Source organism: Neopsephotus bourkii, unplaced genomic scaffold (genome assembly GCF_033783945.1).
Source record: "Neopsephotus bourkii isolate Nb327-2 ecotype Australia unplaced genomic scaffold, CSIRO-AGI_Nbou_v1 NB_867, whole genome shotgun sequence".
Taxonomy (NCBI): domain Eukaryota; kingdom Metazoa; phylum Chordata; class Aves; order Psittaciformes; family Psittacidae; genus Neopsephotus; species Neopsephotus bourkii.
In genome coordinates, this window is record NW_026901363.1 from 232,496 (window position 1) to 252,910 (window position 20,415).

General features: G+C 48.2%; 2 protein-coding genes across 2 annotated transcripts in view; one reads left to right on the top strand and one right to left on the bottom strand.

Moving 5' to 3' along the window:
* ZNF185 (zinc finger protein 185 with LIM domain) overlaps nt 1-19,832 on the top strand; it is a 35,208-nt gene extending 15,376 nt beyond the window's left edge. Inside the window, exons 10-32 of the mRNA XM_061356672.1 lie at nt 1,027-1,065; nt 1,645-1,719; nt 3,452-3,526; nt 4,168-4,248; nt 4,664-4,732; nt 6,049-6,132; nt 6,335-6,379; nt 6,759-6,863; nt 7,471-7,554; nt 8,039-8,140; nt 8,563-8,661; nt 9,005-9,118; nt 9,682-9,762; nt 9,961-10,059; nt 10,524-10,676; nt 11,872-11,985; nt 12,253-12,348; nt 13,087-13,191; nt 14,593-14,661; nt 16,210-16,290; nt 16,616-16,718; nt 17,278-17,376; nt 18,156-19,832. Coding sequence (XP_061212656.1) covers nt 1,027-1,065; nt 1,645-1,719; nt 3,452-3,526; nt 4,168-4,248; nt 4,664-4,732; nt 6,049-6,132; nt 6,335-6,379; nt 6,759-6,863; nt 7,471-7,554; nt 8,039-8,140; nt 8,563-8,661; nt 9,005-9,118; nt 9,682-9,762; nt 9,961-10,059; nt 10,524-10,676; nt 11,872-11,985; nt 12,253-12,348; nt 13,087-13,191; nt 14,593-14,661; nt 16,210-16,290; nt 16,616-16,718; nt 17,278-17,376 — 1,972 coding nt within the window. The 3' untranslated portion in view covers nt 18,156-19,832. The remainder of the gene's footprint in view (nt 1-1,026; nt 1,066-1,644; nt 1,720-3,451; nt 3,527-4,167; nt 4,249-4,663; nt 4,733-6,048; nt 6,133-6,334; nt 6,380-6,758; nt 6,864-7,470; nt 7,555-8,038; nt 8,141-8,562; nt 8,662-9,004; nt 9,119-9,681; nt 9,763-9,960; nt 10,060-10,523; nt 10,677-11,871; nt 11,986-12,252; nt 12,349-13,086; nt 13,192-14,592; nt 14,662-16,209; nt 16,291-16,615; nt 16,719-17,277; nt 17,377-18,155) is intronic.
* Nucleotides 1-20,415, bottom strand: part of LOC133214031 (potassium voltage-gated channel subfamily C member 1-like) — a 310,932-nt gene that overhangs the window by 96,251 nt on the left and 194,266 nt on the right. The gene's annotated exons all lie outside the window — the stretch shown is intronic.

A 20,415-nucleotide genomic window follows, 5' to 3' on the forward strand; every position in this document is an offset into this window, starting at 1 on the left:
TACAAGATCCTGATTAGCTTCAGAATAGTTCTATGGGGATAAAAGAACCTAACAATGATGTGGGTATGTAACAGGAGTGTGAAGATGTGTGGGAGCTACTGGTGTTCGGGGCTTTTTTGCCCATCTCTTTCCTAGAAAGGATAAAATAAAGCAGATTTCCAAGGACTCTGACCCCCCAGGAGCCCATCATGGCAAGTGACTTTTGCAGCTTGCTTTCACTGTAAACCTTTTTTCTCTTGACATAACTCAGGGTGACACAGTGAGGCACAGGGAGGTTACAAGGGCAGGAGGAAGCCTGGAGAGGATGGCCAGCAGTGCTCAGCTGTGCCCAGAGTAGGAGAAGCATTTGGATGGTGCTGCAAGAAACCTGGAGGGAGGCTTTGGACAGAGGTCTGTAGGGACAGGACAAGGGGAATGGCTTTAACCTGCCAGAGGGGAGACTGAGATGAGCTCTGAGGCAGAAGCTCTTCCCTGTGAGGGTGCTGAGGCGCTGGCACAGGGTGCCCAGAGAAGCTGTGGCTGCCCCATCCCTGGCAGTGTTCAAGGCCAGGCTGGACACAGGGGCTTGGAGCAACCTGGTCTAGTGGAAGGTGCCCCTGCCCATGGCAGGGGTTGGAACTGAAGGAGCTTTAAGGTTCCTTCCAACCCAAACCAGCCTGGCATTCTCTGGGATCTGTGAGGCCATTAAGGGTGTTCGCACTGACTGTTAGTTCCTCTGGGAGGCAGGTTTGTATGCAGGAAGAAAAACAGCCATCAGGAAGGTATGAAATTAAAGAGGCCCTCTGGGGGAGCTTCTTCACATATTGTAAATAGCTGCTCCTCCTGTTTTTATTCCCTCTGCTCTGTAATTTGTAGACGTTTCACACACATGGTCACTGCCAGCTCTGCCCAAATGGCGTTACATGACCCCATAATACCTTGCACCATCTGGGTCAGTATGGGTCAAAGACTCTGTGGGCATTGCCCTGCCCAAAGTGTGTCTTTACCTCCAAACTTCTAACTCTTGCCTTTATGCTTCCTTTACAGCAGCCCAACACAAGAATTTCCACCCTTGTTTGCCAAGAGGTAGGTCACTGGCTCTCTGAAGCACTGCTGGGGTTGTGTGTCTGTGCTGTACCGTGGCTGCTGTTAAGTGCTGGGACAGGAGATCTTGGGTGTTTCAAAGCACAGGAGGGACACTTCCCTTAAAAAGGATTGCTCCGGGTTGTCTCACACTGGCTTTTGAGAGCCCAAAGTGTTGGAAACACTGAGAATACAGAACTGACGATGCTTTGTGTTACGGCAACCTGAAACAAGGAGAGACTCTTCATTGCCTTTCTTCTGGCTCCAACTAGCAGGGTGAATGCTCTTCTAGCATTTAGCTTCTAAAGCAGTGGGTGGGACAGGGAACGATGCCTTGGGCACTCTCTGGGATTTCAGCATTCAGATGATGCTATTTGTAAAGCAACTGTGTCAGCAGAATGCCACTGATCTTACTTCATCTGAGGTGCTCACCCATGGCAGAACACAGGGAGCATGAGGAGCAGGAAAATCTGCCTCTGGGGGAAACAGGGGGAAAACCTGGGGGAAACAAGGATAAGCTGCCTGAGTTAGCAGTGGGAATATGAAGCAGTGATACTTGTCTCTCTTTTTGCCTTTTGCAAGAGTTGAGATAGAAGAGGAGGGACAGCAGAGGAGGACTTCAACTGGTTCCTGCAGGTTCACACCAGATGAGAACAGGTATTTACCTCATCCCGGAGTAGTGGGTTGGCTGTCTCTGGTTTCAGAGCACCCTGATTTGCCATCTTTGCAGATAACTGTATTTGTCTGAAGGTAGCAGCTGACTGAACACAACGAGAGATGGGGCTTTTCAAAGGGGCTGCTCAGAAAATCCAAAATGAAAATGACACAGGCTTAGTGGAACAAATGGGCAGACACAGGGAGAGGCATCAAGTGCCCAAGTGACAGTCATGGGGGTGACAAGCTGCATTTAACTACAAGCCAACTCTAATGTGGGTCAACCTGCCACTGAGCTCCTCTGCTGATCACACTCCTGACTTCACAAGGAGCTCACACCACAGGAATGAGCCTGGTGGCACTTCTGGAGAGACAACTCCAGGAGGAGCTGGAGCAGCCATCAGATAGTGATAATTTCCTTTACTCCCAAACTGGCTGTGTGACCTGATCTCATCACCTAGACATGAAATACTCAATGCCTCACTATTTGCAGTCCCCTGAGCCAGCTCTCTGCTTTCCTTAGAGTTAGATTTAATTATTCTGCTCTGATGGCAGCAGGGAGGTGTGAGCAGAGAGGTTTGAAAGGTTCATTATCTTTAAATTGATCTTTGCTTCGATGGGAAATGTTTAGCCTGGTTTCAAGTCTCCAGCCCGTTTCACAGGCTACTGTGAAGCCCAAATGTATGCAGGAGCAGTGACAGGCAAGGTGGAGCATACTTTCTGTGGTACATGTGACCTGAGGACAGGCTGCCTCTGGTCTAAAGGGGCAGCAGTGACACTGTCCTTAGCCCACATTGATTGGAACAGCCGCACATGATGTGGGGCAGCAGTGAGATGCAGAAATGCTTGGCTGAAATGGAGATGTTTGCCCTAGGAGGGAGAATCACAGAATCCCAGACTGCTTTGGGTTAAAGAGACCTTAAAGCTCACCCAGTTACAACCCCCTGTCATGGGCAGGGACATCTTTAGGTTGCTCCAAGACCCATCCAACTTGGCCCTCTTTAGATATTGGAACACAACAGTGCTGGTCTTCTCTGAGCCTTCTCTTCACCAGGCTGAACAGCCCCAACTCTCAGTCTGTCCTCATGGAAGGATTCAGAGAAGAATCCTCATGGGATTCTCCTATGTTTTCAAACAGATCTGTTTAATTTGGGATTCAGCTCTGTGTTCCTGCTCTGAGGGGTGGCTCAATGCCAGGCAGCAGCATTGTTGGCTTCGCTACCACTCTGGTCCTTAGTGGGCCCAGCAGGGAGCCCAGTAAATGAGGCTTTTCAGCCTGAAATGCTTTGTGTTCGGGATGAAGGAGCTGCCTTATGAATGTTGGTAGCAATTCTGTGCCACTGTGGTGCAGGTTTAAGGCAGGGCTTGGAAGCAGTTTTCCTCCTTCCCTCACATGTTACACACACGTAACAAAACCAATTTTGTGGATGCACTGAGCTTTAATCTGTTTGGGGAAGTTGGGGTTTAGTGCAGACTCAAACACTGGGGCTAGAAACAGCTCCAGAGGGTTAAATAGGAAAAGCCAGTTTCTAAAGACAGTATTTCAGCAGAAAGGCAGATTCTGGTCACGTCAGTGCAGCAGGGCATGGGGAGAGCAGCACAGCAGGGTTTGGTCTCATTGGCCAGGAAGCAGGCACCAGAGCTGTGGGCCAGAGAAGGAGGTGTCCCCCACACAGAAAGCACTTAAAAAACCTTCTGGTTTTAATGTTTTGTTACTTGGTTGTTTTATTGTCAGTACTAATGGGCTAAGAAAAGACACTGCTGGATCTTCCTGGAATGAGCCAAAGACAACAGCATCATCTCCCTCCAGGTAAGTGTTGCAGCACAGCCAGGAGGTCTCAGACATCATCTGCAGCTGTATCAGCCCATAGGTAGCTGGGTAGGTCAGAAGATCCCGTGGACACTCCTCTGGGGGGTGAATTGAAGCACATTTGTCAGCCTTGTACATGGGAGACTTCTTAGATGCAGGCAGGTGTTTTAAGGAAGGTTTAAGGAAGGTCCTGCAAGGAGCTGACAACACCCTGATAGAAGTATTCAAAACCTGAAAGGAAAAAACCCAAACTTGCCAAAGTTTTCCTTACAAAGTATGTGTAGGGGAATAATTTTCAGTTGCTTTTAACTTTGGTTGGTTGAATTCATGACTGTGGGGATAAAAAATGTTGACCTGATTTTCCACGGCACTGCAAAGATCACTTTGCTTACTGACCTGGTTCTGTTGGGTTTATTCTGTGTGTGTGTGGTTGGCAGAAGGCAGCTATTCCTGGTAATGTCAGTGTTTTAAGGTAGAAATTGCTTCTGATAAGATGACTTTGTAAGTGAAGGTATTGAAAATGGTGATGTGTGTTTTCCATTTTATTTATTCACACTCAGAGGCAGGGAAGCTTTGGGCAGCTGCAGTGGGGAGCGAGCTCCTTCAGTAATGACAGCTTCTGTCTTTGCCTTCTCTTGCAGCCCTGAAACAGGCACCAAAAGCCAAACAACTACATCCTCGAAGGAAACTTCAGAGAGAATCTCCACTTCTGCTGAAATCAGGTCAGTCTGTTGGTCTTGTATCACCCTAAAGCTCTGCTAAGGATAATGAGGGACATGCTGCACTTGGTGGTTTCCCACTACACATCATTGCTCTGGAAACAGTGCAGTCCTGGAAAAATAAGTACCATAAGACTGGGAATCTGGGAAAGGAGCTTTTACAAAAGCCTTAGCAATCTGGGAGGAAATACACCCATATGGAAGCTGCAGGCCTCCCACAGCTTGAACATTACCCAATTCTTTATTATACCCAGAAATAGCAGAGCTTTCTATCTCCTAAACTGATCAGGATTTCATTTTAATCCAATCCCTGCACTGTAGGTAGCATAGTTCCAACGAGCACCTTGCCATATAGCTCCTATGCCTCACGTTGTATCCCCTCCTCTCCCTACCTAACTTCTTGCTGTTTCCCTTGCAGAAATGGGGAAAATGGACAGGCCCCTAATGGGAAATCCTCATCTGAAACTGAGTCACAGCATGGGGACGGGTAAGCAGTTGAGAAAGGCTGATCTGTGCTACTGAACATAAGGTGTAACCCTGCTTTTTGCTCAGACATGGCATTTACCTGCTAGTGGTCTCAAGCAGAGGGGATCTCCCCAGTCATGGTCCTGGGCTGCACTCCAAGAGCATCATCTGCTGGCTAAGCTGCAACTTGTCAATTTACTCTCCCTTCACATCCCTCAACGATTCTCCTCTCTGGCTCAGACCCTAAAGAGTCTACCTCATGCATTCATTCTTTTTATTACTGCTCCAATTGCCTCCCCACTGCTGTTCCCTGGGGAGCTTCTTCCTCCTACAAGGGATGTGTTGAACTTTGGTTGCTGGTGACTCCTTCTGACATTGGTTCTAGTCCTCTGCACCCTGTAGAAAGTCTGAAGGGGTGGCTGAGTAATGGGGAAGTGTAGAAAGATGTGTTGTATGGGGGAAAACTTGAGGAAGGAACTGACTGGGAATCTAAAGTCATGGATGCAGGTGATGGGCACGTTAAGGGGCAGAGCTCTGACTTGAAGTTGATGGCAGGAAAGCTTCTGTAGCATATACAGTTAATTGCTCTCCACCTCCATCAGTGAAGATAAAGCTAGAAATGTCCCCAAACTGGTGTCAGCAGCTGAAGCAAAGTCTGGAGTGCTTGAGAAAAGGTAGAGGCTGGACCATTTTCATGGTCATGTAGCTAAGGCCTGTAAATATATCTGTGGATGTCATTGCAGGGGCAGGCTGATGACAAGGCAGTCATTGTGCTCGGGGTCACTTGGGTCACATAGCTTCTCCTAATTGTGAGGCAAAAATTAGAGGCTGCCTCATTACTTAAGCCACTTAAAACTGGAGAGGGAGTAATTGAGGGAAGGAAGGAGATGGATGCACAGGTTGAGAGGTCTGGGGAGTGAAAGATGGGTGTAGGGCCTGCCTGCCCTTTCTGACCATGAGCAGAGAGAGAACAACTGTTGTAGGGTACTTAGGCTCACCTTAGCAAAGGGGTGAGTAGACTCTCACTGCAGGGAGCAGCCCATCTCTGAGTAACCTATGAGCAGTGGTCAGGGTCACAGTACTCAGAAGGTTAGCCCTTCCCATCCTGATACATTGTTAGCCCCAGTTTGTGCTCCTCCTGACTGTTAGTAGACTCTTCTAGGGTGATACAGCATAAATGTATAATAAAATAATAAAATACATATACATAATAAAAAATAAAATAAAATAAAATAAATATACATAATAAACATAAAATTTAAAATAAAATAATAAAAACCAAAATAAAATACATAATAAAAAACAGGGCATCTCTCACTGGCATTTTCTTTTTTCTAGTGACAAACCTCTGAAGGAGAAGTCTGAGCCATTCCCATGGGATGAACGGGCCCCCAGAGCAACCTTGGTATCCACGAATGGAAGGTAGAGCTGGGGTGAAATTCCATTGTTGACTTGCATTTCCCCAGAGTTTCTTGCCATTTGACCTGTAGAAATCCACTGAGGAACACCTCTGGGAAGTTTTAGGTTTTTCCTCTCCTCTCTTTAATAAAATGCAGAAAATTGTAGTAGAACATCACAAACCAAACCAAAGATGCTTCCTAAAGTTGGTGTCTCTCCTTTTCAGTTATCCTGAACACACAGAAGCCAACAATGGATTTTACCCACCAAAGTAAGTATAAACCTACTAACAGTGTAAAAATAACCTTTCCTTCTCACTTTTGGAGTGAGACGGGTCTTCTGCTGACCTGGTACTCCCTAACAGGAACTCCCTGTTCTGGGAGCAGCACTTGCAAAGTGGACTGGAGCTGTTCCACGAGCTCAAAATGGGCTGAGATTTTTCCAGCTCTTTTGCTTGTACTAGCATGAATTGGTTGGATTTATGTCTCTGTCCTTCATGTCTGCTGCAGGAGCTTTACCAAGCTAAGCAGGAAGGAGGAAAAGGGGTTGTGTTTGAGACAGGAACATCTTGTTTGATATTTTTGCTCCTTGCTCTGCTCTCCAACATGCCAAGCTTCCTTCTGTGACCCACGACACTCTTCTCTTGCCAGGTCCAACTCTGGTTGCAGAGACATTGCTGCAGATGCCACAGACAAGCTCCACCACCAGTATGACTCCTCTTACCACCTGGATGATGCTAAGTCTGAACCTGCAAGGTCAGGGCCTGCTGCTGGTACTCACAGTGCTGTCCATGGAGGGAAGACATGGGGGGAAGGATAAGTAACTTGTCTGGAATAGAGCTGGAATCCAAATTGGGCACCAAAACAAGGGGAGGCAGAAAATTCTGAGTGCTCACTGTCACACGTCCATTACTGTGGGACTTGACTCCATGTATTTGCTTACCAAAAGACTGAAGATGAGCAAATGATATCTTCAGACCTCCTAGCTGAGGTGAGCAGGATCACGGGGCTCTCACTAGGGTAAATCCCAAGACCTAGAGCTGCTGCTAGTAATGTAGGAACATCTTCCTTGAAGTCATTCCTATTGTACTTCATCCCAGGTGCATGATCCTGTGGCAGGCTGGAAAAGTCTTGTATCCAACCAAGATGTGTGTGAACTGAAGCCTACAAACTGCATTAGTTCCACCAACAGCCTCTATTCTGCTTAATCAGATACAGTGAAAATGTGTTTTTCTGAAGGAAAACCAGTTCTCTGAGAAAATGCATCCTATTTTCTGGTCTCGCATGAAGTGCAGTGTTGTGATTTCACACAAGTGCCCTGGAAGCCTTTGTCAAGCTGTAGATTCCTTCCTTTTTTTGACAGGTCTAGCTTGCATTCTGATGTCCCAATTCCTCCTTCTGGGAGAGCCCCTGTGCACCTGGAGGACACAGAATATTCCTTCAAAAGGTATGAGTGGGATACATTTAGCGTGCGAGTGCTGAGGATTAACAGATGTCTGAACGGGCAGGCACAGAAAGAGGCTTCTTTTTACAGCTTTTGTCCCAAGGGTAAAGGCAGCTGAGGCTTAAAGCACAGCTTGCAAAATAAACCAAGAGGTTTGTGTTGTATCCCTCCTCCATCTTCTCTGATAGAAACCAAGCAGCCTCACCCCAGCTTTTTCTCTCCTCTTGGTGTTTGTTCTTGGTAGGGTTCAGTTGGTACTTCCTCATTCAGTGATAATCCAGTGAAGTGCTACAGTGATGCTGCAGGGGCAGCAGGGAGCTGAAAGGCACTGAAATGCAGCTATAGTTTAAATATGGTCCCTAGAGACAAATCCTGGTGGGGGACAGTCAATGGTACAGACTGACACAGGCCTTGCCTGGTGAGTAGATAGTGTGGGTATTCATGTGCCAGCTGTTAAAGGTGCCATGGGCCTTTCTTTGCTTATCAGATCTGTCCTGGGCTATGAGGAGAGAAGCAGCAGCACCCAAGAGAACAGATACACGGGTTCTGAGGCCCCAGCATACAGCAAACCATACTGGAATGAAGCAGTGTAAGGACCTGGGCTGCAAGGGGAGGTGAAGCTGTATGGAGGGGTATCACTGGATACACTCAGTGAGTGAGTCAACCTCGGGTACTATCAGACTGTACCAGATGTGATGCCTGGCATGGCAAACACCTCCTGACGTATGATAAAGCCACAGTAAATAATCTGTTACTCCACAAGAAGGAAACATAGTTTGGGCTGGTATTTTAAAGAGCTAATTTCAGCATGTGAAAATGTTGCTGCTTGACCCTTCTGCTGAATCCCAAGCAGTTAAGCAGAGCTTTGTGCTGTGCTGAAGTCTGTGCTGGTTACAGCAATATCTTCCACCAAAGCCTCATAACTTTCTTTCTTCTGAGGATGCACTGAAAACTGCACTTTCAGGTGTTTGTGCCTGGCAGCCACAAGTGGGGTTTCTTTCCCTTTGCCAGGTCTTCCCAAGATTACCAAGAGGGGAACAGCCCTAGTGAAAGGGGGCACAAGAGCATGAGGGCCTTGGATGACCACAAACCAGAGCTGATCCAAGAAGGGTGAGTGGTCATCAGGACTCACCCACACTTCATAATTCTTCATGTCTTCATCTGTTCTTGATGGAACTGAGACCAACAGTCCAGGGAATTCTCACACAAGTGCTTTTCCCTGTGCCTGATGTTTTCCTTCTGCAACAATCTTGGCTGCAAAGCCTTTAGCTGCAACCTGCAAGCTAGAATGGGACTCGTAAGCATGATTCCCATCAGATCTGGTATCTGGGCAGTATCACAATAGGTCTGGCCAAACTGTGTCCCCTGTTTCCTGCCTGATGGCTCCTGCGTAGGGAATGGATGTCCACCCACGTTTTATCTCCAGTGCCTTAAGCAGAAATCTTTGTTTTAGGTTTTCAGACTCAACCAACCATATTGAGAAGGGACAAGAACCTCCTGCCCACACTGCCCACATGGAGCCTCCCAGGTCGAGGGAACACACTGACCATGAACCCAGCATGACTAGGTAAGGAATCAGGTAGTTAAATGCAGTTTTGATGCAGGAATCCAAGCCAGTGCCAGATTTGCTACAGGGCATCAATAGTCCCAGAGGGGTTGGTGTGCATAAACATACAAAACAAGATAGAAAAATCAAATGAACTTCTCTGTGGATTAATGTGGGCATGTCCAGGGTGGCTCTGCACTGTGGTTATCTAGTGGATACACTTCTGTGGTGGTACCCAAGTGAGGCCAGGTCATGCTCTTAGCAGTGTGAAATGTAACACAGAGGTACAGGGTAACCCATAATGGTCATAACTAAATGACAAGAATTAAAACGTCAAGTTGCAAAGAATGAGCAGGTAGATGATGCTCATCAGGAGCTTTATTTTTCACCTTTTTTTTTTTTTTAAGGCATCTGTATTTTCCCTCCTTTTTTCACACCTCTTTGGATTATCCAGCATATTCCTATGCAGGGATATTTTACTTTCCTGGAGGGCAGGAGATTCACCAGGGGCTGCAGCTGCATCCTACAGTAACTCTATGCCCAGTGGCACTCTTCCAGACTGTAATGATCTCCTGTCTTGGCAGGCTCAGCTCTCTGCCTGGAGAAAGCAGCATCACCACTCCAGAGACCCCACATGGAAATGAACCTGACCCACACCGGGAAAGGTACGGAGTCAGGGATCAGGCATGCTTTATGGTATCTCTTACATCTTGTGCTCTCCCTCGTGCTCTGTTCTGCTTAGTTCCTATCTGGAGAATTCAGAAACCAGCACAACCATATGTGTTCTTGTGTTTGCTCACCACAGTGGACAGGTTGAGACACAAGTGCTAAAGCTTCTAACAGGCTTGTTCCTCCCTGACCAGGATCACTCCAGCTTGGGAAGAACAAACCTGCCCCAGCACAGACAATCGCCATGAGAACCTGGGAGACTGGAGGCACAATGAGCCTGATCTGGCAGCCAGGTACTGTGGGACCATTCCTTTGTTTCTCCCCATCAGTGGCTCTCAAATCCTCATCCTTCACCATTCCCAGTCTTGATACAAACCTGGCTGAAGCCCTGGGGCTGTGTAAATTTGCCCAGAATATACTAATCAAAAGATGCTGACAAAAGGAATGTTGGATTTAGGATTCCATGCACATCCAGGTGTTCATATTTCATTTCAGATGACAAATTAACTTGGATGACTGCTGAATCTTGCAGCATTTCATTGTGCTGGGAATTCAGCTCATGTAAGTGAGGGGAAGTAGGACAGACCTCTGTTCCCTTGGCTTTAAGCACCTCCAGCAGCATTATGTCCCAGGTTTTCCTTGTTGCCAGTGAAAAGAGGCATGATCCAGCCTCAGCAAATTCTGAACACTTGTGTGAGCTGTTGTAGCAAATACACTTGTTGGCTTTATGGTCAAATCAGTTCTAACTCCTCAGCAGGTCCAACTTCAGCTCAGATAGTGCACTCAGTGGCAGTGAGACCCAGCAGCCTGTGCCACTGTACATGGATCGCCAGCCCTTTAGCACCAGCATGTCAGCACCCAGTCACAGGATACCATCCTATGTGGACAGCCAAGCTTTCAGCACCAGAAGGTAAGGGCCTAGGCATGGGGTGCAGAGACAGGGAAAGATGCTGGCATAGAAATATGTGCCAGAAACTCTGGTGCAGGTTGCATATTTTGTTCCCAGAGGGAGCAATAGTATTGGCAGGTCTCACAACACACAGAACAGGATCATTCTTGGACCTGATGGGTTGAAGAAGGGATTCAGGAGATCCAAGCTGATAATTACTCTGTAACACCAGAGAGTTCTTGGCAGGTTGTGCTCAGATCACCTACCCAGGGCACAGAAACCTCACAGATGCATAGAAACCACATCAGCTTCTCCTCTGTAACTGCAGAGATGAGGATTCAGAAGCAGTGTGATTGTTATTTCTCATGACCCTCAATGACATAAGAGACAAGTTGTACACTTAGAACTACTATTAATATTGATATCTACATTGATATGATCTGAATGCCACCAACACCTCTTCCAGCGTTTTTCAGTTGGTGTCACAATGCTCTCGCTTCTGGAGGCATTTGCAGACTGGGACTAGAAAAAACAGGACAAATCTTTATTGTATTTCATAGCCTGATGTCACCCTTGGCACTGTGTGATGCTGACATGTCCCTGCAGAGCAGGAACCTCGCACTTCACTCCCGCCTTCGGGTTTATATCAGAGACCAAATGGTTGTCTTGCCCAAAGCAGGGTTTTCTCATCTTACAATGATCTCAACCTGTCCCTTTTTCTCTCTTTCATGCAGCATTGATTTTCAGGGGTTTTCAGCATTGTTGAACATTAAGTTATACAGTTGCCTGAAGCTTTGATCAGGATCAAATTGCTGATATACAATATAAACATAATCTGTGCCCCAGGGCACCTGCAAGAAAAGAATGACAGTAAGCTGTAAGCTCCTTTTCTCTGCTGAAAGAGCCTGAGCTCTGCCCACAGGTTAAAGCCATTCCCCTGATGATTTCTGCCTTGGAAAAGGGAAAACATGCAGGTCTGACACTGGATGGGCCAGCTGTCAGCACCTCACACATGTGGGTGGTGCAGGGGTTAGGTTTTGAGGCTTTCTTAGCCCCAGAATGTGTGTATCCTCCAGCTGCAGAACCAGCACTGGTGAAATGGGCAAAGCAGGGGGAGGATGCACCATGGTGGTGACTGCTGAGACAAACACTACTTGGGCACTGTGGGGACTCCAGGGAGTATAGTGGTAATCAGGTCTTTGTGCCTCCTTGCCAGACCTACCCCAGATTATGAAGGGAGAGCTTATGATGGGAGCAGCAGCCCAAGGAACAGCAGATATGACAGCGCCAGTGCCAGAGGGTTCTGCAACTACAGCTCCATGGCTGGGCGGTAAGAGGGCAAAGAGGGGGGGATCCAGGTTTGTTAACACAAAGAACACCCCACTACTACATTCAGTCACCATCTGAGTGTCCCAACCCACCTCTTACTCATTCCTTGGATCTAAGCATATGCAGTGAGGAGCTGTTTGTGTGGATGGCTGTGGTGCGGGGGTGATTTTCTGATGCTAAGCAGGGAGACATTTAGCCAAGATTCTCTTGTGAGAATCCCACACGTGCTCAAGTTCAGTGCTTGAGACTGTGTCACTTCCTTTCATAGCTACGACTCCCTTCCCAGAGACACCACCGTGTCCATTTCCCAGAGAAGCCACAGGGTGCCGTTCTACATGGACAGCTTAAACTGTAACAGCACCAGGTAAATGGGCAGTCTTCATGGTTGTGAGGCAAACCTCCATGAAACAGTGGTGGAAAAGAAGCTAGGAACCAAAGCCAAGAGCTGAGAGAGAAAGGAGTGGTTTCCAGGCGGTGGATGTGTGATCTGGAGGCACAGAACTACTCTTAAACAGTTCCTAGTAAAAGCCACCCAGCACAGGGTCTGTAATACATCCATCTCTGGAGATTTTTCACCATGTGAGGTGCCAGAACAGGGGGACAGGAGAATGAAGAGCTGTTCTTGGCTGCCCTCCCTTGAACAGAAACTGGCCTTTGCAAAGGCTGCACCAAAAAAGAGAGGATCTCTCAAGAGAGAGGATCACTATCTGCAGAATGTCAATAACTGACTGAACTGGTCACAGAACATGGTTGTTGGAATATGTAGGAGGTATGCAGTACAGAATACCATTACCCTGGGCTTTCTGCACTCCTTCATGGCAGTGTCAGTCCATCCTCATGCATCTGACACTGTATGGAGGCACCAGCATAGCTCTGGGTTGGTTGTGGGTTGTTGTGGGTGTGGGGGGGTGTTTGGTTGGTTGTGGTGGGGGTGTTTTGTTTGTGTTTTTTTGGTTTTGGGTTTTTGGGTGGTTTGTGGGGTTTTTGGTGTGGGTTTTTTTTTGTGTTGTGTGGTTTTCCAGCAAGTCTTTCCTTGGCTACCAGCTGGGATCATGTCATAGCTCATGTCCCCAGTGCCCACAGATTTTCCTCATTCTTGCAGGCTTCTCTCCAGTTCCAGTGAGAGGATCTGCACTTCAGACACTGCCTCACCACACAACAGCCCAGCATTGGCCTCAGGGTACCAGCCTGACACCAGCGCTACTGGGTAAGGGTCAGTGGGTTGTGATACCCCTTCTGCAGTAGGGATTTTGTTCATGGCCATCCTGTTTGAAGACCAGCCAGGCTTTGCTGCTCTGGGCCACAGGACACTTAGCCACTTCTGACTGTAAGAGCAAAGACAGAGCCACCTAAAAGGGAGAGATGGGCTGAGCGCTTTTCTCCAGGTGCCCTTTTATAGAGACCAGGATGTAGCTCACTGTGTGAGTTATGTCTTTTTAACATGGCAAAATCACAAATCCTCAATAACATGTTGTAGCTGGAGGGATGTGATGGAGCTCTTCATGCCATATACAGTCATCACAGGTGTGGGGCTCTCACAGGACTCTTTGCCATGTTGTGAGCAGTCTACAGCAAATGTAGCTACAGAATTCAGTGGGGTGGGTGCAGGACCCTGATCTGTGGTGTGTGTTCTAGCACAGCACAACTGTCAGCTCAGAGCTGTGTTCTGGGATTTGTGGTCTCCACAGGCTCCTCCTCAGAGGTGAAAACCACCATCCAGTTTTCAGCGTTTTAGAGAGGGGCTTCAAAGCAGTGAGAGGTCAGTAGAGGCTTTGGTGGGGAATATTTGGGTCCTGCAGCCTTGCTGCAGCACCGATCTGAGTAGAAGACTCATATGAAATGCTTTATATGGGAAGTGTCTATGCTAAGTTACAAAACAGCTTTTCTTTCCTTTCTTTAGCTGTGCCATGGCTTAGTTTGCTCATGTAAGGAGAGAGGATTAATCGTAGCTTATAGGGAACAACCAAAATGCACCATGGATAAAGAGGCTGATTAGTTCATTTCATGGCTGGAGGAAGAGCCGGTGGGCACTGAGTCTCCCCTCGATCTGCAACAAAGCCACAGACAGACAGATGGGGGCATGTAATTTTGAAATCAGAATTGTAAAGAGGGGGAAATATGCAAGAAAGGGCAGCTCTGTAAGCAAAACCATTCCCAAAGCAAGCCAGCAGCTATTGAGAATGGATGACAACGCTGGAGATACTCCAATGACAGCCACAGTGAGCAGTGCTGTGCCCGCAGAGCTTTCCTGTTAACAGGCAGAACCATGAGCTCTCTAAATACTTATTGTCTGCATAACCCTGACATGGTTTGGAAAAGACTTATCCTTGCAAAACCAGGGATAACTGGATGAAAGGGTTGTATTATCCATCCCATTCTTTGTAATTAACTTGATTTGTTTCAGTGGGTTAATTACTGGGTTCTATTAGGTGTTATTTAGCAACAATGCTTGATATTTAGTATTTATTCAAGAACAACAGCTTCTCTCTGTGTCTTTTCAAGCACGTGACGTGTCCAAGGGCACACATGTGGACCCTTGCTCTGTCTCTCATTAGCCCCAGTCTTTTCTAATGCAAATGTTTCTCCTTGTGCTTCCACTCCTTCCTAGAAAAGGGGTCCTCTTCGTGAAGGAGTACATGAACAGCAGCGAGTTATCGGCCTCCCCACGCTATGGCAGGTATGAGAGTGTCTTCACACAATCACGTCTCAATGTACCTGTGCACAGCAACAGTGTGTGGCTTTGCCAGCTCACACACATTGAGCAAGCTCACAGCGCTGTGTCAGCATGAGTGGATTAGCCTTGGGTGGATCATTGCATGGAGTGGGCAGGGAATGCTGCTCTGGGGACCTCACCCTGCTGTCAATCCTGTTGTGGAGACAGGAGGATGTCTGTCTCCCAGTTCCAAATGGAGGGATAACCCCCCCTCCAAGTGAGCCAGCCTCTAAGGTGGATGGCAGGATGAAAACACCACGCTGCAGTGTTTTAGGCTGCATATTTGGCACTGTCAGGCATCACTGTGCGTTTATACACATAAGCAAATGGTTCGAATTGCTGAGAAAAATGTGGAGGCGGAGGGTTGACACTCAAAAAAAGTTATTTATGAGTTAGGACAACTTAAAGATGTCATTTTCAAGCTTAGATCTTCAGTTGTTTGTATTCTGTTCAAAGATAAGTAAGTAAAGCTACTCCAGATTAGCATCAAAGTGACCAAGAGCAGAATGTGACCATGCGTACCTTGGGCTTACCCTGATGTGTCAGGCAGTTAACCCCCAGCTTGATGCCTCCCTGCTGGCATTTATCCTCGCAGTGCTATGCTGGCATTACTGTGGTAGCTGATGACAGGCTCCATAAATCTCTAGCCTTTTCTGTAGGCTGGCAAAGCAGATGTCAGCAGCCAAAGATCAGTGTGTTGCTGCAGTGCCTGAAACACCACAGGCAGACAGAACAGAGAGGGAACACTCAGCTGGGTGAGACTGAGGGTGTGTTTTGTGCCTTTTCCTGCATAGTAGGTCAGGATTTGGGAGTGTGGTAAGCAGTCAAATAGCTGCTGTTTGTAGGGTCCATATGTAAACATCAGGACCCTGGTGAGGCCAGAGAAGTTGCCCTGATGTAAGCAGAAATCAGACGCAGGATTTCACAGGTTGCCCACCCAGGAGCCAGAGCAGGATTTTGTCAACCTCATCTCATTTTACCAGTGGAAAGCACGGGGGAGCAGTATCTTTCCCTTTGCACTGGCATGGTTGTTAAAGCTTCTCAGCCCCCTCTGAGCTGCATTTGACAGACTATTGTGTAGAACTCTTGGCACTGACTCCCTGATGTCCCCTGCTCCTGGCAGGGTGGGTGACAGGGTGGGACACCCTGCAGAGCATACTGCTGTGCCGTCTCCCTTGGCCTGAGGCTCAAAGGCACTGATTTCAGGGTGCATCCCATTTCCCAGCCATGCTATCCATATCCTGCCTCTCTCCAAGGGGACAGCAGCAGCCAAATGCATCTCCCAGTGCTCTGAAGAGCAGCGTGAAACCAGCAAAGGTGGAGATGCTGCTGCTGACAGCCCCACTTCCCTCTCTATTAGGTAAATGCCTTCTAGGAAGGACCAACCTCCTCTGCAAAGAGCAGGCAGCTGGGATGTTGCAGTTAGAGCTTTAGATTAATGATTAATGACTCCATCTGAGATGCTTTTCCCATCTATCACTGCCAAGTGCTGATACTTCCTTCTGTCTCCAGTGGCAGCCTTGTGGATATGAGTGATTTGGAGAGAGCAACCTACAGCCACCACCGTTACCTGTCCAGTGCTCCCCTCCAGAGGTAGGATGCTGCCTTGGGGGTTTCAGCAAACTCTTAAACACAAATGACCTTTAAGGTTTTGCTGTGTTAGAGTACTGGTATGGCTTTGGTGGAATAGCAGCATGAAGTGTAAATGATGTTTGGACAATGCAGTGACATCTGCATTGCCCTGGTTTTGTCCCTGGGATAACACATGTCCCTCTGTCACTGGATGCAGTCAGACACAGATAGGAGCAGGCAGCTCATGGGGAGTGGTGGTGGTGGTAGGAAAGGAGCTTCTGCTACCAGTGCTGGGCCTGGAACCAGCTTGTGTTGCAGAGGAATTCACACTTCTGTTCCCTCACAGGTCCAGTGAACCTGTTTGCAGCTACTGCAGCCGTGAGATCCGAGACTGCCCTAAGATCATAATAGAGCATCTTAACATCTGCTGCCACGAATACTGCTTCAGGGTAAAAACACCCCTTAACTACTGATTGCCTTCTGTGTACTGCTGTGAAATGGAGTGGCGGGGGTTGGAATCTGTGTTAAATTCTGTCCTCAGACTTTGAGTCATGTAATATAGTGTGTGTCAAATGCTTGCATCGACACTGGGACAGAAAAAGGCGTGTTGTATTGGTTGTGTCCCCAAAAGTTTTTCAGCTCCTCACATAACTGTGTACTAGAACAAGAAGAATTCTTTGTTTTCCTCTGAAGGAGCACCAGCACCCCTTACCCTTTTTCTTCATGCAGCTGACCTTGTGTGCTGCTTTGTGGCCTTTGTGCCCCAGCACAGGTCTTGCTGCATCTCAAACCATGCAGGGTTTACAAGCTGGTGGAAATGGTGAGTGTGGGAGGAGGAAGCCTGCAGTGGAATTAGTCTGCCTTAGGGAAGTCAGGCCTGAGAGGTCACTGCTTTGCCATCCTCACACCTTTGTAAAGTGATATAGAGACCGTTCCTCTGCTCCCTTGTGTTGTCATTCCTGCATGATGCTTTGGTTACTGTCTGACCACCTCTTTTCCTTTTGGCAGTGTGGAATTTGCCACAGAGCAATGGGAGATCTTCTGGATAAAATATTCATCCACCGGGACATTGTCCACTGTGACAAGTGCTACGAGAAGCTCTTTTAGGTGAGTTCCTTGTGCACTGTCAGCACACGTGGCTGGATGAGCAAGCTCGTGGAGTTCTCTGACTGAAGAGCGTTTAACCCCCCCAGTTACTGAGTGATCCATACAGGAATTTTCCTGTGCTTTTCAATGGGAATCAGTGACTGCTGTTGCAGAGTTAGCTGGAAACATGGTAGAGCTGATCCAGGGCCTCAGTTTCTCAGGGATCCCTGGACATTATGTGGTAAACAGGCTGTGTTAGCTTCAGGTGGGGAGACAAGCAGAGGGCAGGCTCCAGTGATGAGAAAAGTGTTCCTTGAGATGGAGGGTCCTCTGAGAAGGTAATTAGAAGTTCCTCCTCCATCCTGAGCTAACCTGGAGCAGGCTGGGTGCTGTTTGCAGCCAGAACATTCCTCCAGCAAGAAGGCAGCACCAGATGCAGTTACTCCTTTACATAAAAATCCTTTTGAGATGAAACCCATTGGGAAAACTAGAGTTGTATGCTCTGCTGACAGATCAGCAAGGGAGTAGGTGGGATGTAGGTTTGTTTACCTATATGGGGCAGGAGCCACCACAGTGGCAACCAGAAATGCTGCTGCTGTACTGGGGTTGTAAAAGAGGCTTCATGGTGGAGAGGAGAAAGAGGGGCTTCTACCTCACTCTGTGTGCAGTGGCTTTGTTTGCCTCTTACTGCAGTGACCAGCCAGTCCTTTTCATGCTGCTTGTGCTCCACTGCCCTCTCTAATGCAGTGTTGTGTGTGGTACCCAGCTCCTGTCCTCACCTGCTCTTTGTGTGCTTGCAGGGTTTTGCACTGCTGGAGAAGGCAGCCAGTGGGAAGTCCTCAGCAGCACCTACCAGAATGTATCTAGTAGTTCCTGACTGGCTAAGAGCAGAATTCCTGCTCCCCCCTTTCCTCAAGTTATTTTCCCTCTGGTTGCCTCATCATGATGAAGAGTTTCACATCCACTGCAGCTGCACCAGGACAAGTGCTGATGTGAATGAGATAAGGCAGTGCCACCTGCAGAGATAAGTGGGCTGATATTCCAAAGGTGCTGAGCCCCTCTGCCTGTTTTAACTCCATTAGGATTACAGAGTGCTCCCTGTGCTGGAAGCCGGGCAGAGCTCCTTATGTCTGTCCAAGCTAATAGTGGGAAACCTTTTCTGATTCTGTTTTCCTTTCATTTCTGCAACCAGGCTTGCAGCTTGGTGTGTGTGAGCTGGCACGAAGCAAGATACGGGAGGTGTTAAACACTAAATTTGGGTTCTTGGGAGGGTTTGAATTTAGTTTTGAGCAAAAGCCTATTTTTATGCTCTCACCCCCAAATTCTGCCTAGAAATAGCTTCTGCCTGATTCCCATTTGCTTTCCATGGGCTTTCAGGAGCACTTTGCAGACTCACTTTAATTGTGTGTCAGCTTTAATTTCCCTTTCCTGCCTACTCCCCAGTGGAACGCTGCAGCAGCATGTGTCCCTGCTGCCTGGCTGGGAAGATAACACTCTTTCACCTGGTAGTTTAACTTGTCCTCTGATGGTTGGAGTCAAAATTGAACTTCTAGCAGATGCTGTGCTCATTAGAGCCAGAATCATGTAATTTTAGCCCTTAGTTCAGAAGCTGAGAGCTTGAGAAAGGTGAATAATGAAACCTTGTTGATCTCTGTGCCTTACAAGTACAGCCCCAAATGTGGCCAGAGAGTTTGTGTTTTCTCTTTGAAAGCATCAGGAGTGTCTGCAAAGCACCTGAGTCAGTTCTGTAGCAGCTCTCACATGGAAATAGGTGATGGCAAAAGCTCTAGTCCAGACTCTTGTTTGCTGAATAATTCTCAGTCGGGGAAGCTGGCATGGATGCAACAGCTTAGTGAGTGAGGGGTTTACAGCACAAGTGCCACTTTGCTTTTCTAGGTTATTTAACTGAGCTATAGGCACGACCTAAGGACCAACGCCGTGAGGGAGCTCCAGCTGAAAGCAGTAATGGCTCCGGGTTGAGACCTTAAAGCCATGTCCTAGAAAAGGGGCATTGGGCAGCTCCAGTTGGAGCTGGGGCAGCAGGTACAACCCAGGAGGCACCAAGGTGGGGTTTTCAAAACAGACTACTGATTTTGTCTGTTTCTTTAAGTTATCAAGGTGTTACGGAGATGGTTCTGAACAGAAGGTGGTCACAGAGGGTATCATCTCCCCAAGTCACTCCTTACTGGGAGTTGTACCAGCAGTGGGCAATGATGGCTACAGCAGCTGTTCTGTGTTTCAAGGGGGATTATTTAAAGCACAAGATCAGAGGGGCCTGTCATTACACCTGCACTTGAGGCGGTATCTACAGCAATAACGTATTTGCTGGCTCCAGAGCTCCTGATGGGTACGTGGCCTTGCAGGGAAGAGGATCTGCCGGCTGTGTGTTTAGCACCATCTCTCCCCAGTACTGTTTCTCTGTAGGAATGGCTTCACCTCGGTATACAGCTCCAATAAACAGCCTTTGCTCACGTGCATCTTTGTCTGCTGTGTCGCTGTGTCACACCTGCCTGTCCCTGCCCTTTGATCCAACCCTTTCTGTTGTTTTCCAATGAAAAATTCCTGTTTCCCCAGTAGCTGGACAAGAAACCTGGAGAGGGGCTTTTGGTAAGGACAGGACAAGGGGAATGGCTTTAACCGGCCAGAGGGGAGACTGAGCTGAGCTCTTAGGCAGAAGCTCTTCCCTGTGAGGGTGCTGAGGCGCTGGCACAGGGTGCCCAGAGAAGCTGTGGCTGCCCCATCCCTGGCAGTGTTCAAGGCCAGGTTGGACACAGGGGCTTGGAGCAAGCTGCTCCAGTGGAAGGTGTCCCTGCCTGTGGCAGGGGTTGGAGCTGGGTGAGCTTTAAGCTACTTTCCAACACACCCCCTTCCATGGTTCCACGCAACGGGAGGGCGATGCCAGCGGCTGAACACAGCTGTGTCCGCGCCCAGCCCGCAGCACAGGGCTCTGTGGGCACGGGCACGGGCACGGGCACCCGCTCCCCCCCCCGCCCCGCACTGACCGCTCCGCGCACCGGGCTCTGACCGCCTCCCGCCATCGCGGCCCTGTGGCGGCGGCGC